The 17,382-nt window shown below is 44.8% G+C and overlaps 1 protein-coding gene across 5 annotated transcripts in view; it reads right to left on the bottom strand.

Moving 5' to 3' along the window:
• Window positions 1-17,382, bottom strand: part of SYTL2 (synaptotagmin like 2) — a 108,846-nt gene that overhangs the window by 37,179 nt on the left and 54,285 nt on the right. For 2 of the 5 annotated variants that reach the window (XM_036324766.1, XM_036324767.1), the window contains exons 3-5: window positions 11,047-11,198; window positions 9,042-9,177; window positions 910-991 (exon numbers count right to left, since the gene is read on the bottom strand). In XM_036324766.1, the coding sequence (XP_036180659.1) occupies window positions 910-991; window positions 9,042-9,177; window positions 11,047-11,198 (370 nt within the window). The remainder of the gene's footprint in view (window positions 1-909; window positions 992-9,041; window positions 9,178-11,046; window positions 11,199-17,382) is intronic. The other 3 variants (XM_036324768.1, XM_036324770.1, XM_036324769.1) reach the window with 3 other exon arrangements.

Here is a 17,382-nt window from a genome sequence, read left to right as displayed (position 1 = left end):
CAATGTCATAACAGCAACTCAGTGTTAGCAAATGCTTCGTAGCTCCAACACTTGATAGTTTTATCCAGTAAAATCTATCTGGCATGTTTGAAAAATGTTTACCATGGTTAATCAGGGTAACATTACTATATATGTCATACAAAAAGATAAAATTACTATATAAAATATACTCAATTCCAGAGTCTTATAACGTTGGACTAGAACCAGGCATTCAAATCTATATTTCACATTTGACAGAGGTGAGAAAACTTAGGCCTGGATATATCAAAGAGCTGGTCACGGTCAAGGTAAAACTGAAACTCTAATAAGGGCAGGTTCCCACCAGTGCTCTTTCTACCAGTGAGACTCTCATTGTGCTAGAAATCTGTACTAAATATAATTGGAATTGACCTTTTCTATAAGGATTTAAAAGAAACTTATCAAGATATTTTGAAGTATTTATAGTCACTATTATAATTATGAATTATAATGAAAAAAGGGTATCAGTAAACAGAATTTTTAAATTAACATAAGACTAAATATCAATGTTTACTGTCTATAGGTTCATAAATTGGCAATTCCCTCCCCCAAGCCGACCTCTAACAGAGTGAGGAAGTTATGATAGGAATAAGAATTCACACAGCACTAACAAGCCACATTCCATAAGCTTAAAACAAGCAGCCCCCAGTAGCTTCACACTTTTTATTCCCTAGGGCAAGAAATTTGGGTCTTCAACATGATATACCAATAACATGGTATTCATTAACTTTCCCACCACAAGACTGACTACTATGTTAAATAGTAAACATTATCTGTATCGGGTACAAAAAAGGTACTACAAGATCTTCTTTATTTCATATTGCTTTGATAAAATGAGAAAAATGGCATCCCTGCCAAAAGTAAGAGTTCCGAAGTCTGAGCTCAGTCTACCTTAGCTGAAGAGGCAGCGGAGTTCCTGGAGTTTTCCTGGGACGTATCAATCATGGTGGGAGCTGGATCTGCCACGCTGGGACTGCAAAGAAACAATGATGCAGAGAATAAGACCTCACCCTTTGTGGAAGCATAAATCATGCCTCTGAAGCCAAAAGCTATTAAGACAGGATAGGAGAGGAAGTTTGTAAGATCAAACTGGCAGGAAGGGAAGGGGAGTTGAGCCTAGAAATGATTAAGCAGGGAAGCAAAGGAAATGGCAGAACAGAAATGAAAGATCAGCATGAGACAAGTCAAAAGAACCATCGGAAGTCCTGAAGTTTATATCACAGTGCCAGGCGCACAGGGGTTCACCATTTAAATGTATAGAAATGAACTTGTCTCAAAGTCAGGAGCTAACATCAGATGCAGACAAAAATGAGCAAATGATCTTAAGGAGGAAACATGGTTGCTGAAATATAGCTCCAAAGAGTTTTAGGGCCTGGTTCTGTAGGCCAGGGCCACAACAGCTGTGCTTACTCTAACTCAGGTAGCAAACACCAAAGAGAAGATGCAGGTGAGACAAGTGACTCAGAAGGAACAGAAGGAACAGCAGATCTAAGAGATTCTGTGCAGGAAAGCTGAAGGATTTGGGCAACTTACTGAGAACTTTCAGCCCAACTCTCCAGGCTGGCCAGGTGAGTTCTTGTTCATTTACAAGAGGGACAAGGACAAGCACAGATCCAGAAGAGGATGGGAGGTGAGAAGCCTGGAGATGGCTGAGAGGAGTGGGAAAGATTCTCTAGACCATGATTCCCTGCTGGAAGGACTGGACAGACCCAGGTGAGAGTAAGTTGGGAGTGAAGGGAGAAAAATGAGTTGAGCAGGCCCCCTCCTGAACAGCCACTCCCTTGGCTATTTAGTAAGAAGGGCAAAAGAGGGTCACAGTGACTCTGGAGGGGGAGGAAAACCACCTGCTCAGACTTCCTGTTCCAGTGGCCTTGCCGCGGGCATAAGAGGTGAGGTCACTATTGGCCGAAACCACGTGCCCTGTTAAACTCCACCAGTTCTCTTGGTGACATCACAGAGTCAAGAATATGGAAAATACCTCTGAGGGTGCTGGCTTTTCTCCGCGCACTGGGGAGGGGAGCAATTGACCTCAAGGCTACAAAGCCTTGCTCAAGATTATTGTCATGAAAATCATGGGCTAGATGTTCCTGCAGCTTCGTTTCCTTTCCTTCCCTCTGCACTTCAACTGTTATTTTTGTGCAGAGTTAGGCCCAGGAGCAGGCTGAAATTTTGAGGAAACCATTCTTCCTTTTGTTACCTTCCTCATTGTTCCAGAAAGGAATTACAGTAGATGAGGCAGATGCATATAACATACATCTGATCACATGAATGGAGAGGGAGAGGGTGGGGAGGGGAAGGAAACCGAACAAGAATAAGAACTTATAACAAAGCCGGAATCAAGGCTAATAGAAAAACACATTATAGGAGGCTAGTCTTCTAGCAGGTGGGCACAAGCTTGAATCAACTTCTCTAGCAGCTAACGTGAAAGCAGAAATCTGGTCACTTATAGAACTCACAGTGTCCATTCAGTGGAAAACAAACAAACAATAGCTAGGACTAGAAAGCAATTTCTCGAGTGTCCTTGTAAGAAGCCAGTGAGTGGTGTGAGGGACCTTAGGTTTAGTTCCTCAGAGGGTTTTGTATCATCTCCTTTAGGAAATAAAGCAGTCACATAATAATCAGACAAGCCGAGCCAAGTGCTGATGGTCAGGGTCTCCATGGAACACCCAACTTCTCCGGCTACCTTCCTCCTTTCCACTCACCAAGAACAAAGGATAAGCAGAGCCTCTAATTCTCCTTTCTCTGCTCCCTGAAAACCCAGCCCTGAGTGACCATCATGTTGTCCCCTCCTTCCCAGAGATAAAACCAAACTCTTACTAAAGTCTATCCAGCTATGTATTTTATGTCTATTCTGCAACCTCACCTTGCGTATACATATATTCTCTCTCATGGTAAACTAGGAGATCCCTCAAGAGTATCTCGACTACCCTTATATCCCTGTCATGCCTTGTATAGTGCCTGGTACACAACTGGTGAATGACTGAAAAATTAAGGCCAACTGAGCCAGCCAGTGGCAGGCAAGGCAGCAGCAGATAGGTGACCGTGTTTTGTTTTGTTCTTGAGATCCAAGTTATTTGCCAAACTACAATGAGGCCCATTATTTAGGTTTTAAACAAAATGTCTTTGTCCTGCTATTCAGAAAGCAAAAGAGAGGAAGAAATGAGGCATTCAGAACACATGGCCTGACACTAAAATACCAGAAACACACAAAATTCACTGGGTTACCTTGTAGTTGGGATGGGGGGGAGGGGGGGGGGCGGGGGCGGAATGGGATGAGTATTGGATACTTGATTAGCTTAACTTAAAAAAATTAAAAAAAGAGTGTAATCCTCAAGTTCTAAGGAATACAGCAATGGTATGTTTGCCTGTCTTTTATTGGGCAACCATCATTACAGTAATCATCTTATTCTCAATTGATCTTTGCAACATCCCTATGAGGTATATATCCCTCACTTCATTTTACTTATGAGAAAACTGGGGCTTGGAGAGGTTCAGTAACTTGCTCGATGTCACAAAATTAGTTGTGAAAGAGTTGGGGATTTGTACCAAGTGTGTCTGACCCTGACTCCAAAGACAATCATCATAATGGCTAGGCTATACCTCCTATTTCTTGCATTAGCAAAGCGGTGGTATATGGCCAGAGGATTGGAGTTACGTTCTTTCTTCCTAATGACTCTTACATCTGTCACTTCCTGCCACCTGTATGAGCATCTCCTTTATTTCTGTCAAGTATATTAACCTCACATCTGACCTCTGACTCCAGAGTTCCACTCCCCTGAGCCATTCAGCATTCCACCACTAAGCTGCAATTGTCTAAAGCACAATGGTGACCCTGTCTCTCTTCTGCTTATCACCTTTCCCTGGATCCTCAAGGCCTAGGGAACCAAGTCTGAAGCCCCAAAAAGGAAATGGAGATGTTCCACTATCTCCCCAATATACCTTCTCATCCCTTGGTTCTGTTGACCCTTCCTGCCAAAGTGGTCTATACACCCACTGTCCGCAAACCTCACCTGCCTCTGCTGCCTCCACCCAGCCTGTCCCTCAGCTCCTCCCTCAAGTGCGTGCTCTGTTCTCTTTTGCCCAAATCCTCGCTTTCATCTCCCAGTCCACTCCAAATCTCACCTCCTTTGTGACACTGCTCCAGTATCAGCCCAGCTGGAGGTGGGTCTCCTTGTTTCATATCTTACAGTGCTTTGGATTAGGAATTCACTCCCTGCCTGGCACTATTTGTTATCATGTGAACAGACATTCTAATACAGATGTGTTTATTTTTCATAAGATGCTGTGTCTTTTGGGTCTTAGAATCCCTCTCGAAGGGCTGCAGACTGTGCCTAGCATCTAAAAGATATTCATTCAATACATTCCACAAGATGAGCTTTTTAAGCTGTGAAGCATGCCAAGTTCTACACCCTATGCTCTATAATTTCTTCCCTCAGGCACCCCTGAAAAACTCCCTGCAGTACTTGAAGGAACATTTACACAAAACTGTTTACTTTGTTAAGCGGATTATTAAACTATTAGGCTATGAACTTGGCATTAGGATTCCCCACCTAAAAGTGTCTACATTTTAATGCAAGTCTTTGAAGACTTAACTAGAAAAAATAATAGTGTCAGGTACTGTGGCAGGGACCATGGGGAAGCAGTAGGGCTTTACAGAAGTCTTAGCTCACCCCGCACAGGCACCTGGCCACTCCATGGGCTCCTGTGTCCAGCCAGCAAGTGCTCCAACTTTCAAACTTTAAAAAGCTTTTGAACCTTAACCAATCTTTCTCTCTAAAACAGGGTAAAAAAAACAGCACACATCATACCCCTTCTTCTGAGATATTTTCCAGCTTAAATATTAACAGAAGACTAGAATCAGAAGCAGTCCTGAAAGTCATTTTCTTCCTTTTGTGTGTGTGTGTGTGTGTGTGTGCGTGTGTGTTGCTGACCTCTCCCTTTGGACTGTGAGCTTCTTGGAAGCTAACGCTGCATCTCATCCCAGCGCCCAGCACTGTGCCAGCACACGCTACACACGATCAAGCCTGAACACACGAATCAACACATGAAGAAACGGCTCAGGGATAACTCAAGGGAACAAAATGGGGAAATATGCTATGCCAAGTCTCTCAAGACAGTCTTTTTTTTTTTTAAGTAAAATTTTACTTCTTTGGTGCTACCACACTTGGTGCTGCAGTTTACCTCTAGGTTTATCTACCCAGGTATTCTCATCCAAGCACAAGGCACTCTGACGTCACAGTGGAACTATTCCTATCGCAACTGATCTGGGTAAATCCAAGAGCCTGGCGGATTAAGAAAGATTCTTTTAGGAGCTCAATGTAAATGACTCTGTGGGGCAGGCCTCCAAGAAATGAAATGGTCACATCACTGGATTGCAATCCATCCAAGGACAAAAGATCAAATGCACTGTCCACAGACAGGCTCATCACAAAAGAAGCTCAAAACTCCCATCCACATAGGCTTACATTATTGAAAAGGCAAATACTCCTCAGAGTGGAATGCATGTTAGATAGCTTCCAGGGAGAAAGGAGGCTACCAGGCAACTGAGGGGTGTGAGATGGAAAGGAGGTGGGAGGAGGAGCCAGAAGAGGAAAAGAACTGGGGAGCTTGCATCAGGAGGAACAAAGGAGGGGCTTCTCATCCCAGAACAGGCTACCTCCATAGGCAGGACACATTACACCTGGTTTATGGGCAGGGTCCTGACCGCAGGGGAAGAGCGCCCTACACTGTTATTCTGTCCTGCCCACCCGGCTCAGCCTGCAGATTATCATGTACATGTTCTACATCGTTTTTTTTCTTGGGTGGGCGGGACATGACGTGCCATCATGGACCAGTGCCAGTCATGAACTGTCTTTACTGGTTCACAATGAGATAAGTACAAAACCAAAAGCATGCTGTGATAATTAGAAATATAATTTTAAAAAGTGCACAAGAAAAACACTGGCTCTTTACCACAGTTTGTGCCAACACTGCCCACAGTCTAGCCAACACTGTCTAGCCAAGGGCGTTGACCAGAACCAGAACTGTGAGCGTTTGGAGTTCTCCCTTTGCCATCCTAAATGAAATCTCGTTCTCTGCTCCCTGTTCATCAGATCTGTCTGCTTCCTGTGTGGCAGGTGCATGAGTCCCAAGCGAGTACAGGTGCTTCCAGGGGTTGAGCACATACTCGGTACCCACAGTGCTTTCATTCTCCATAGGCCGAACCCCCAGAGCTGCACCCACCACAGGAAGAAGGAACCCAGCCCCAGAGACCATTAGAAAGCCTCCTTCAGAAATTACAACACCCAATCACTGCTGCCTCGTGCTCCCTGGCTCCTGGCTAAGAAAATATTGACAGGTATTGAGTCATTCTATTGAAGTTCACTTAGTCTAAAAGTGTGGGCCCCAAAATACACTTAACACACCCAGTTCCCAAAGGTTAAAGTATAGGTGAGAAATGCTGCAGGAACCTGATACTGAGTAAAGCAGTGGTTTCTGACAAGGAAAGGAGGAAGTAAACAACTGCTCAGGCTACAGTTCTGGGTGATCACCACCCACGCTATGCAATGAGCAAAGCATGCCAGGTTCATCTAACATTCTTTTTTTTTAAAAAAAAAATATATTTTTATTGACCTCAAAGAGGAAGAGAGAAATAGAAACATCAATGATGAGAGAGGATCATTGATTGACTGCCTCCTGCACGCCACACATTGGGGATTGAGCCCACAACCCGTGCATATGCCCTGATCAGGAATTGAACCGTGACCTCCTGGTTCATAGGTCAATGCTCAACCACTGAGCCATGCCAGCTGGCTCATCTAACATTCTTATCCTCACTTTCCCAACCATCCCTCATCTATGCTATAATAACATAATTATCAGGCCACTTGGAAATTGCCAATTTTCTTTCTTCCTGAGAAACGCTGAGTGGTTCCCCCACCTCATTGCACCTAACCTCACAACATCCTGGTGAGGGAGCTCTGTTCTGATTTACAGACGAGACCCAAAAGACTCACAAGACCCGAAGGTCACGCAAGGAATGCGGCAAACAATGGAGACACAGGCTTGGAAACTCAATCGCCTTAGATTGAGGAAGACAGGGTAATACCCACCAGCCCACGTGGGGTCATGAAGAAAACAATTTGGGCTATCAGGCAGTGGTACCTCTGTCCCTCAAGCCCTTTGAGCTGAAATGAGTTCCTAGGAGAAGGACAGGAAGCCTGACCCACATAAAACTGCAATGAACTAAGTTTGTCTCTGAAACTCCAAAAGTTTCTCCTTGTGTGGCACTTGTACCCCTTCCCTTAATCAGCGCTGTGGTGCCCTCCACCCCCATCTAACCCGGCTGTTAGGAGCTGCTCTCAGCTTCTTGTGGTTTATCTAAATGGCTGTGTTCTCACTCCCAGAGTTTCCATTCTTTAAGGTCTCATCTCTTCCTAAGGAAGGAAGGCAGGCTGAGCCATCTTGGGGGGGGGGGGGGGGGGGGGGTTTGCAGGTGGTTGGTAAATGGGGCATCACCAAAAGGAAAGGAGTATGGTATTCTTCACACCCTTTTCTGAGCTTCCAGAAATACCTGTAAGTGAGAGCCCACACTTCCATTCCTTGAGCATCTACTATGTCCTATGGGTTAGGGATTCTACATTTACTTGCTAATTAAATTCCCAATAATCTTGGTAGCAAATTATTATCATTCCCATTTTACAGCTGAGAAAACAAAGGCTCAAGAAGTAAGTCACTTCCACTGCAAGGTCATAGAATCAGTAAGTGGCTACTGTTAAGGTGTTTTAACCTCTAGCCAACATGAACTCTACAGACATCATGAAACATTACAAATCATCCCAGAGGAGAAACAGTGCAACCTCCACCCGTGGAAAACAAAGTGAGCCCTCCCAACAGGGAACTGGATAAACAGTGAGTACCGTAATGGAATCAGTGTTCCATTACCCATGTGACATGACCTGATTCATGACTCTGAAAAGCCTTCATGTGCCTATATTATAGACCCCCTTCCCTTGCCTATAAACTATGTTGGGAACATCCCCATTCCCCAGGTGTCTCAGCCTTGGACCCTGACTCAGTGAGCCCCACCAGCAAATTCATCGACTTTATCCCAGCTGGAGACTCTGAGGTGAACTGCTTTCACTGAGGAGCTAAATATAAAATGGAATTGCCCTCCCCCCAAGGGGTAACAACTATCCCTTCAAGGGACAAACATCAATAATGGCCATCCCTCATCTATGCTATAATAACATGATTAGCTGTTAGGTATTTAAGGATTTTTAATCATCATGGCTCAAAAGGTTTGCGGCAATGTAGCCCCACAACCAGCTACTTCACAGGAAGGATGTACAAATGTACATTTTAATTGGCCAGATGACAACATGTATGGAAAACATCAAAAATCAAGACTGAAACATCAGGACACTCTACATCCTTAATAGGCATTTGCTGAGCACCTACTAAGAGTGCCTTCCACACATATTATCCCTAATTCTCTCCATAGCCTTTCCTGCTCTATATTATCATTCCTCTCTGCAGTTAAGAGACGAGACTCAGAGAGGTAAAATGACTTGCCCAGGGTCAAATGGCTAATAACTGGCATGTTCAGGATTTGCATTCATATCTGCCTGGTTTCCATGCTTGTGCTTCTCCAGTGTACAAGGCTACTATAATTTGATCATAATTCATCTTTTTCCTGAAGTGACTCAGTCCTCTATATTCCTTTTCAGAGTACCTCTTTATTCCACTCTGAGGAAAAATCCTTACTTAGTAAAAATAGAAAACAGCTATTGTTGGTGCTGAAAGGAATCACCACTTGATATTTCAATTTTATTTAATACTCAGATTTGTTAGACATTCTGGAAACTGGGAAACAGTAATACCCAGGTTTGTTTACATCAGGGCCCAGAATTTACCAGATATGTCCCTTGACCGTGCCCACGAGGCCAGTCTAGCACTTGCATGAATAGCCCGCTATTTTGCCTGTACAGCACACCAAGCCACGAATCCCACACGCAGCAGCTCCCCCGTGAGCTCCATCTTACCTTGGGCTTGCTGGTCCTACATCTTCTTCTGGCTCTTCCACCACACCGGCTAGCTCTGGGGGAAGGAAAGCATCTTTGTTGACATTATTCACCCAGCTTTCCTTTGCCCTGTTTTCTCTGTCCTTACTCTGCTCAGCTGAAACAGGAAACAATAAACACAGGAAGGTTATCTCTCACCTCCGTGACCTACAACTCTCATATGGGCACTTATCACGGAAGGTTGGAACCTGAACTTCAGGCCTTTCCTGAGTGCCCAGGCAATCACTAATGTGTTGGCGCATTAGGGACCAGAATTATATCTGTGGGAGAAGTCAGTAGATTCTTCTGGTGTTAGCCCCCCCCCCCCCCCCCCCCCACACACACACCAGCAGAGTCTCCTACGTGCAATGTGTAGGTAACTCCAGAGACAAAATTCTGACTGCCTCTCAGTGAGTGTGACCTGAATTGGGGTCAAGACGGAATGTGCAGGGGCCACAGGACACTGAGGACAGGCAGTCCTCCTGGGAACAGAAGCACCATCATTACCAGGCACTTATTGAACATTTACAGTGTGCTTGACTCGAGGCTGGGCTCTGGGATACAAAGGGAAACAATTGCTTTTAGTCAAGAATGCCCTCCCTGCCAGCCTCTACACACCCGAATTCCACATATTCCTTAACACCCAGTTCAGATGCCAGCACCCCACAAAACCTCTGTGCCCCCTCTTCAGGAATAACCTCTTTTGCCTCTGACACCCAGGGCTCTTGACCTGCACCTCTCAGCTAATTAGCACCAACGGAGTGATGAAGTTCTTTGCATGTGTTATCCTATGAGGAGGGAGTGACTTTCCAAGTTCGCAGATTTGGCAATTGAGGAACACAGAGTTGAAGAAACTTACCTAAGGCCACATAACCAGTCAGTGCCAGTAATACTTTCATCAGTGTTAAGAGGAAGTAATTAATATAAAGGCTCCCAGTTTCCAAATATACTCACATTCCAGGGACTCTTTATATTAAAAATCTAGTTTTTTCAACGGCAAAATGGAGTCCACAGTACAACCTGTACTCCTCGGGATTTCTGAAGGTCCGGACCGTTTTGAAAATCAAGAGGCCTGTGAGCAATGCACGGCACATACAAAGCAGGCAGCCCTTACCTGCAAGGAGTGTGGCTCTTTCTTTCAGACAGATGAGAGCCCAGCTCTGCCATTTGCCAGCTATCTGCCCTTGGGCATATACAACTTTACAGACCCCTATAGAGAATGGGGATGATACCTACCTTACAAGATTGCTGCTACAATTAGAAACAAGAGGGAGTAAATGCCTGTCACATATTAGATACTCAAACAGTGATGGTTAATTTCCTTATTGAGTACAGGCTAGGCTAGATGTAGGCAGGGGGTGTTCTCAGGGATAAAGATTTATATCGACTAGCCCAGAGTTAGAGAGAAGACACCAGGGAAATATTTAATGAACTCAACAGGATGTTAAAGAAGCTCAAAAAATACTCTCTTTAGAGTCCCTTAAATAATGCATTTGGTTGATTGAAGAAGTATCAGAGGTCAAGGTCATTGAACAGGGAGGCAAATCTCTTAACTGTCATGGCATTCAGGAGAAAAGTTTCGGAATCTTCAGAGAGAAGAAGAAGAAGGAGGAGGAGGAAGAGAAGGGGGAGGGTAAAGGTAAGGGGAAGGGGAAGAGGAAGGGGAAAGGGGGAAAGGGAAGGGGAAAGGAGAGGGGGAGGAGGGGGAGATACTTATAAATCTGGGTTGTCTATGCTACTCCTCCTCACCATGGCATCTGAAGAACTCCCTTTTTCCTTCGCAGCACCCTGAGTCACTCAGCCCCACCCTCACCCATCCAAATGCAGGGCAAGAACATTTTGAGCTGGAGGGCTACGCATTATGAAAAGTGTACGATTACATGATGTCCCTCAGCAGATTTTAGTAACGATTCTGACACTTCCCGTCTCCCACCTCCTCCTTCCCAAACAAACGCTGGCTCTACATGTACGAGCCACGTCAGCTCACCTGCTACCTGGAGCCTCTTCTTCCTCATGGATGCTCTGATGATATCTGTGCCATGGATTTTGTCTCTGTGCCTCTTGGCCTTGGCTTCATAAAACCATTGGCCACTCATATTCTTCAGCTGCTGGTCATCCTTAACTTTTTCAGGCAAATGTCTACAAAAGGAGAAGAGCTTTACTTTGCTGGGAACCCACAGTAAATAAATGAGTTCACTGAGACACTGCATGAAGCAATTTGTAAACGTACAGTCAAAATGAGCTCTCGAAGTCTTAGAAGATTCCACAAGTCTCCCAGATGACTAACAAATGCATGTTCCCCGTTGACTGAGAAGTCAGGGAAGCCAGGGCCAACATTTTATAAAAATTCAAAGATTTAATCCATGATCCCCAGAGGATGCCTGAAATTTCTCAAGGGCAGATCCACTTTTTGGCCACAGTCTTCTGTGTCCACTGTTCAAATGCAAATAACCCAGGGGAGGGGATGATATATTAGGCTCCCCTAAGCCTTGGTATCCTTATCTGTCAAAAGGGGTTAATAATAGTAAACCACCTCAGGGGGTTGCTATGAAGTTTAAATTAGTTTATGCATATCAGCCACCCTCTGCACATGCCTGGCATCTAATAAACACTCAGTGACTAACTGGGGGGGTGGTTGTGGGCTTATCAGTCCTTTCCATTTCAGTGAAATGAGTTTATCAGAGATTTCCTGGAAGCTTGTGGGGGACAGCGCATGACGTCTCCGGGTCAGGAAATGAATGCTGAAAAGGCCAACTGGAGAATCAGGAAAGATCAAATTTATGGGGCTGGGAGTGGAGAGTGGAAGCTGAGGCAGAGGCAAATTCCTTTTATGCAAATACTGCTTTGAAGGCTCTACGATCATTCATGCTCCCTGAAAAGCTAAAACCTAAAGAACAAACCAAGTACTGCCCTCCTGAAACGTCCCTAGTTTACACTGGCTGGAAAAATTACGTTCTGCTTCACAAGTCTTTCTGCGTCTCTCTATCCACCTCAATAAAATGAGAATCACAAAATCTGCATTTTCTTATTCATAGAGATGCACTTAGAATCAAGTGGAATAAAAGCCTTAAGGAGACTTTGAACTGTAGGAAGATAATGTGCTACATAAATCCAAGAAGGTTTTATGCTTGTTATCCAAGCTAATATGCATACTTCCTCAAGTAGTAAATTGAAGTTTTAGCCAGAGAAGTTTTAGACAGTGGCCACACCACCCTGGTGGCAGGGCTGTGCATGAGGGCTGCACACAGGCATACCTGGGCATGGGAGAAACCGTAGGGGCAGTTGCCCTGGGTCTAGCAAGGCCCTTCCCTCTCTCCCACCCAGAGTCCAACTCTCTGCTGGGAATTTCACCTCTCTCCCAATTCCCTAGGAGCCCAGGCCAAAGAGGCCCAGTCAGAACCCTTGGACACACACTGTCATGACAGCCGGTACCCAAATCCTACACGGACAGTGTCATCATTTTGTGGTTCTGCATCACCAGAGAGGCAATGGTTTTTATTAGATGTTTCTAATCGTTTCCCATTGCCTAGGTTTCCAGCAGAGCAAACTCCTCCCCAGAGCTGCTGATGGAGTTTTGGCCTTCTCCTCCCTAAAAGACCAACTTTGAATTCAAGTCCAGAAGAGAGAAGTCCTTCCAGCTTTCCCTATTAGAGAGGGAGCCCCCAGGGGCAGGGCCTGAACATCGTTGCTTGGTGTCTGAAAAGCAGTGGGTACTTATTCAGTGCTATGGAGTGAAGGTATAGCATATGAGGCCCCTGACCGCCTGGGTCAGGCTACCTTTTGGGATTCACTTTCCAGCACTTATCCCCATGCTCCCCCCTGCCAGCACACTGGACTTCTTACTGTTCCCCAAACTGCTCTTTCATGACCCCTGTAAGCAGGAGGACTATGTGTTTTGGAGTCTCCCCAAAATTGGGTCCAAATCCTAGTTCTGATTCTTTCTGCATGAGACTTCGGACAGGTCACTGAACCCTCTAAGTGCCATCTCCTTGTTTTGTAAAGTTAGGGGCAAATAAGACTTCTCCGGCAGGGCTTCTGGGATGAGTAAATTAGGCGTTCACCGGACAGTGCCTGGATCTTGGTAAGAGTCATTAGCGTGAATTCTCTGTGGGGTGTCTTTCCCTCACTTTTCTGTGCAGCTCCCACACTGCCTCGCCGCAAAGCCTTCCTCGATTCCCAAGGGCACCGTGCAGTTGGCCATTCTCCACGCTCCCACCGCACCTCCAGGACAGAACTCACCCCACTGCGTTCCAATGATCTATTTGCACATGTGTCTCATCCGCTAATCTGTCAACTCTGCAAACTCCTTGAGGGCGAGGCCCATGTCCTAATCACCTTTGCAATGACGGCGCCCAGCACAGAGCCTGGCACAGAGCTGACAGCCCGAGACTGTTTGTTGAGTGAGTGAACTAATGAATAAATGCTCAGCAGCCACCTCAGTCTGAGTCAGGCAAGAGATAGGAGAGGTCCTGCCACTGCTGGGGGTGAGTGAACCAGACTCCATCACAGGGGCAGTGCCTTCTGCTGAGGAGGCAGGAGAGCTCATCTCTCAGCCACGCGGGGAAAAGCATGATGAACCATGGTGTCAGTCATCATCTTTTTAAAAAAGACCGCAAGCCCTCACAGCATAACAGCTCCGTTTCTCCTCATGAGACTTATTTATCTATTTTTCTTGTTCAACTGAAAGGCATTTTGTAGGGGTCTTTGTGTAATTCTTGATTTCTCCTGCCTAAATGACTATCTATAAGCCTCTTTCATGCTAAGCTTTCAGGACACAAGGGGAGTCAGGCTCACTGAAACACGTGGCCCCGGAAAAGCTGGTAGCCACTAGAGTAAGGAATAAGGTTGGGTTTTTGGCTCATTTCTTTCTTTAAAAAAATATTTTTATTGCTTTTTACAGGGAGAGAGAGAAATAAACTTCAATGTAAAAAATCCATTGGCTGCCTCCTGGGCATATGCCCTGCCTGGGAATTGAACCCACAACCCCTCGGTACACAGGACAATGCCCAACCAACAGAGCCACACTGGCCAGGGCATGGCTCGTTTCTTTTAAAGTGGCAAAAGAACAGCAAATTCTTGAAGCATTGGCTGGGTAGCTCAGTTGGTAAGAGCACCATCCCAATACACCAAGGTTGTGGGTTTAATCCTCAGTCAGGGCACCTACAAGAATCAACAAATGAATGCTTAATAAGTGGAACAACAAATCAATGTTTTTCTCTCTCACCCTTCCTACCCCTCCAATTCTGAAAAAAAAAAAAAAAAAGAGTAAGAAATTCTATCAAATTCAGTAAGTGCTATTTATGTATATCTTAACACGATAAACTGCTAAGTTTAATCCATTTCTTTTTCTATCTCAGTCATATGAAATGTTTTATAGATGAATTCACGTGTCTGACAGCAAAGCCCAAGTTTTATAAAGACGTAGATTTTAAAAAACCAAACACCCACTACCTAGGTGACGCTGTTTAAATCTTCTCTACCGGCCCACGCTGATGTCTCATTTTTCCTGAAGTCTAAACCAAATTAGCATTTGATTTTCTAATTGTTATGCCATTTAGTTGAAGTGGAACGGGGGTAAGTTTCCTGGACTCACTTTTTATATGTTACCATCCTCTCCCCACATGCACGTTGTGCTGAGTGAGGCGCTGCAGATAGAAAAGATGCTAATAATCACCCAGGGGCTGGCGGGCAGATGTGAAGGAGGAGACGAGCATCAGTGCAGAGAGAGCACCGTCCCGCTTTCCTCCAGGCAGAGCGTGGGTCATCCCCACACTCCTTCCGCTAATACGTATGAAGCATGTTTTGTACTGGGTCCCATGCTTGGCACTTTACATGCCTCATCTCATTGAATCCTTAGAATCTCACCATGATGTACAAAGACTTTAGTCAACTGCCAAAGACAGCTGTCTTGCCTCCTCTGTATGTTAAAGACCATATCTGTTTGTCTGTTCATTCACTCATTCATTAATCCCCTGTCATATACCAGGCCTATGGTTGGAATTATGCATTTAAAAAAAAAATCAATCGACAGCCCTAACTGCAATGTCAGCTCCTGTGGTGCAGAGAGAGTGTGGGCACTTTCCGAGGAAAGCCAGGAGAGCCGTGAAGCCCTCCAGCCTGGCCTCCACACTTCCCCTGAGCCTTCCCCCTTTTCCAGCTATTCATCATGATTAGGCAAAGGCCTAGCATCATAGGCAGGACCTGGTTGATATTATCTAGTCAACTGGATAATAAGAATCAGCAGGCTGGCCAGAGATCTGATTGATCCATTTTCCAGCATTCAGATATGTGACTTGAAAATACTCTTAGATATTTATTTTGAATGTGAGAGCTGGGAGGCACTTTAGATAGTTACAAATGGACCCACTTTATAGATAAAACAATTGAGGCCACCAAAGTTCAGAGCTTTGCCCAAAGTCACACAGAACTGGGCCAGCTTGACTCCTGGCCAATGTTCTTTCCACCACCCCAGCCTGCCTCTGGGAGCCAAACAGGATTTTGGCTTCTAACATGGCTATCATGCTTCACTCTTGCTACAGAAGAATTCAACCTTTGATAGAGAATCTGAAAACCAACACACGTGAAAATGAAATACACTGCAAATGATCCTTAGCATGGCAAGTGAGAGGCAACGCATGTCCCTTGCATCACAGACACATCGCAGATCCCCACAATACGCTGAGATACAGCACAGCGTGGGGCAGTGGTTCTCAACCTTGGCTGCACATTAGAATCACCTGGGAATCTTTTTAAAATCCTGATTTCTGCGCCTCATCCTCCGGAAATCAGGATTTTAAAAAGATTCCCAGGTGATTCTAATGTGCGGCCAAGGTTGAGAACCACTGAGCTACACTGTAATGTGGGTGAAAAGGGAAAATGCATGGGAAGCTTTGTGTACAATGTAGTTCCTTAACAAATGTTGGTTCCTTTCCTCTTTGCTTTGACAGAAAACACCACCAGAGGTCCTGGGAAGCAATGGCAACTGCCTTCATTTCAAAGAAACTAGGTCTTAAGGATGCAGCTGAGAATCATAAGAAGTGGTTGCGGTTGAGATGGTATCGACTATGAGAACGCCCATCACCATAGATGTGGTTGTGTGTGCATGGGGTGGAGGACGTGGTGCTGGGTGGTGCACAGACGCACATGAGCAATGATTTCCTGCTGGCCGTGATGCAAAGCCCAGGAAACACCACCTCTGAAGTGTGTGATTTTTAAACCATAAAAGACTAAAATTACATATGTGTATATGATGATGCCTCTTAAAAAGTAAGATGGGGGAGGGGTGGGGAAGAGAGAAAAAGAATCCATCCTGATGTCTGCTTCACTGCTGGCTTGTGAAATGACTCCAGCCGGTCGTTAGGGAAGCAAGCTGGGTAGAGATGCATGGTAGTAACTGGGCTCCGCACGTGTGGCCACCAGGAGAGGGGCAGCATGAAAGACAGTTGTGGTGGCAACAGTGACTTGAACTGTCATCTTCCAACTGTGCCCCAGAGAACCACAGTGGAGATTCCCTTGGGTTCAAGTCCAGGTTCTACCATTAACAGTTGAGTGATTTGGGAACTGGACATTTCCCCTGTCTGGCATTCATTCTTCTCATCCATGAAATCAGGATGGGAAGTAACATGTAGGCCAAATCTTCTCCAAAGTGTCTCCAATGAGCTTGGATGCGGATTATTCAAAGCACTGGATATCTCGGGCATGGCAAGCAGATTTCAGTTTGAATGCCAAATCTCATCTACGACCGTACGGAAAAGGACTCTGAGGCAGTGTCTGGTTTTAATGAGGACATTCATTAGTGATGTCCTCATGGCTATAGGAGGATTATACTCCAAAGTGTATAACAAGTTAGCATTGGAAGAACTGTCTCGATGTTAAAGGTAGGTTTGATTTTCTAATGTTTTACTTAAGCTAATATTACAATTACATAATTTAATTTCTAAAGCCATATGACAATCAGAATGACTGGGGCATTATAAAATCATGTGTAGGGAAACAAGGTTGAGATTTTAACTCTGCAATTGACAATCCATTACATATATAAAGGCCATACATGGTAATATACATGGTAAATTCCTTGAGGACTGGAACCATGTTTCAATCATCCTAGAAGTATCTTCATATCATTTTGCAGAGCAGTTCCCCATACTTAAGAGGTACTCACTTAAATTTCACTGCATTAAATAATTGAGAGTTTTTAGGAATAATTTCCTCCTCCTAAGGAATCAGACTACTAACCAGAGACTTCTGTCCTTTTTCAGAGGTAAGGGTGAGTGGTGAAAGGGAATTAAAACATATGCATCACCTATTATGAGCTAAGAAGATT

The sequence above is a fragment of the Myotis myotis genome, unplaced genomic scaffold, assembly GCF_014108235.1.
Source record: "Myotis myotis isolate mMyoMyo1 unplaced genomic scaffold, mMyoMyo1.p scaffold_m19_p_10, whole genome shotgun sequence".
Lineage (NCBI taxonomy): Eukaryota > Metazoa > Chordata > Mammalia > Chiroptera > Vespertilionidae > Myotis > Myotis myotis.
Note: the sequence above shows the minus strand (reverse complement) of the source record. Positions and strands in the feature narration are given on the sequence as shown.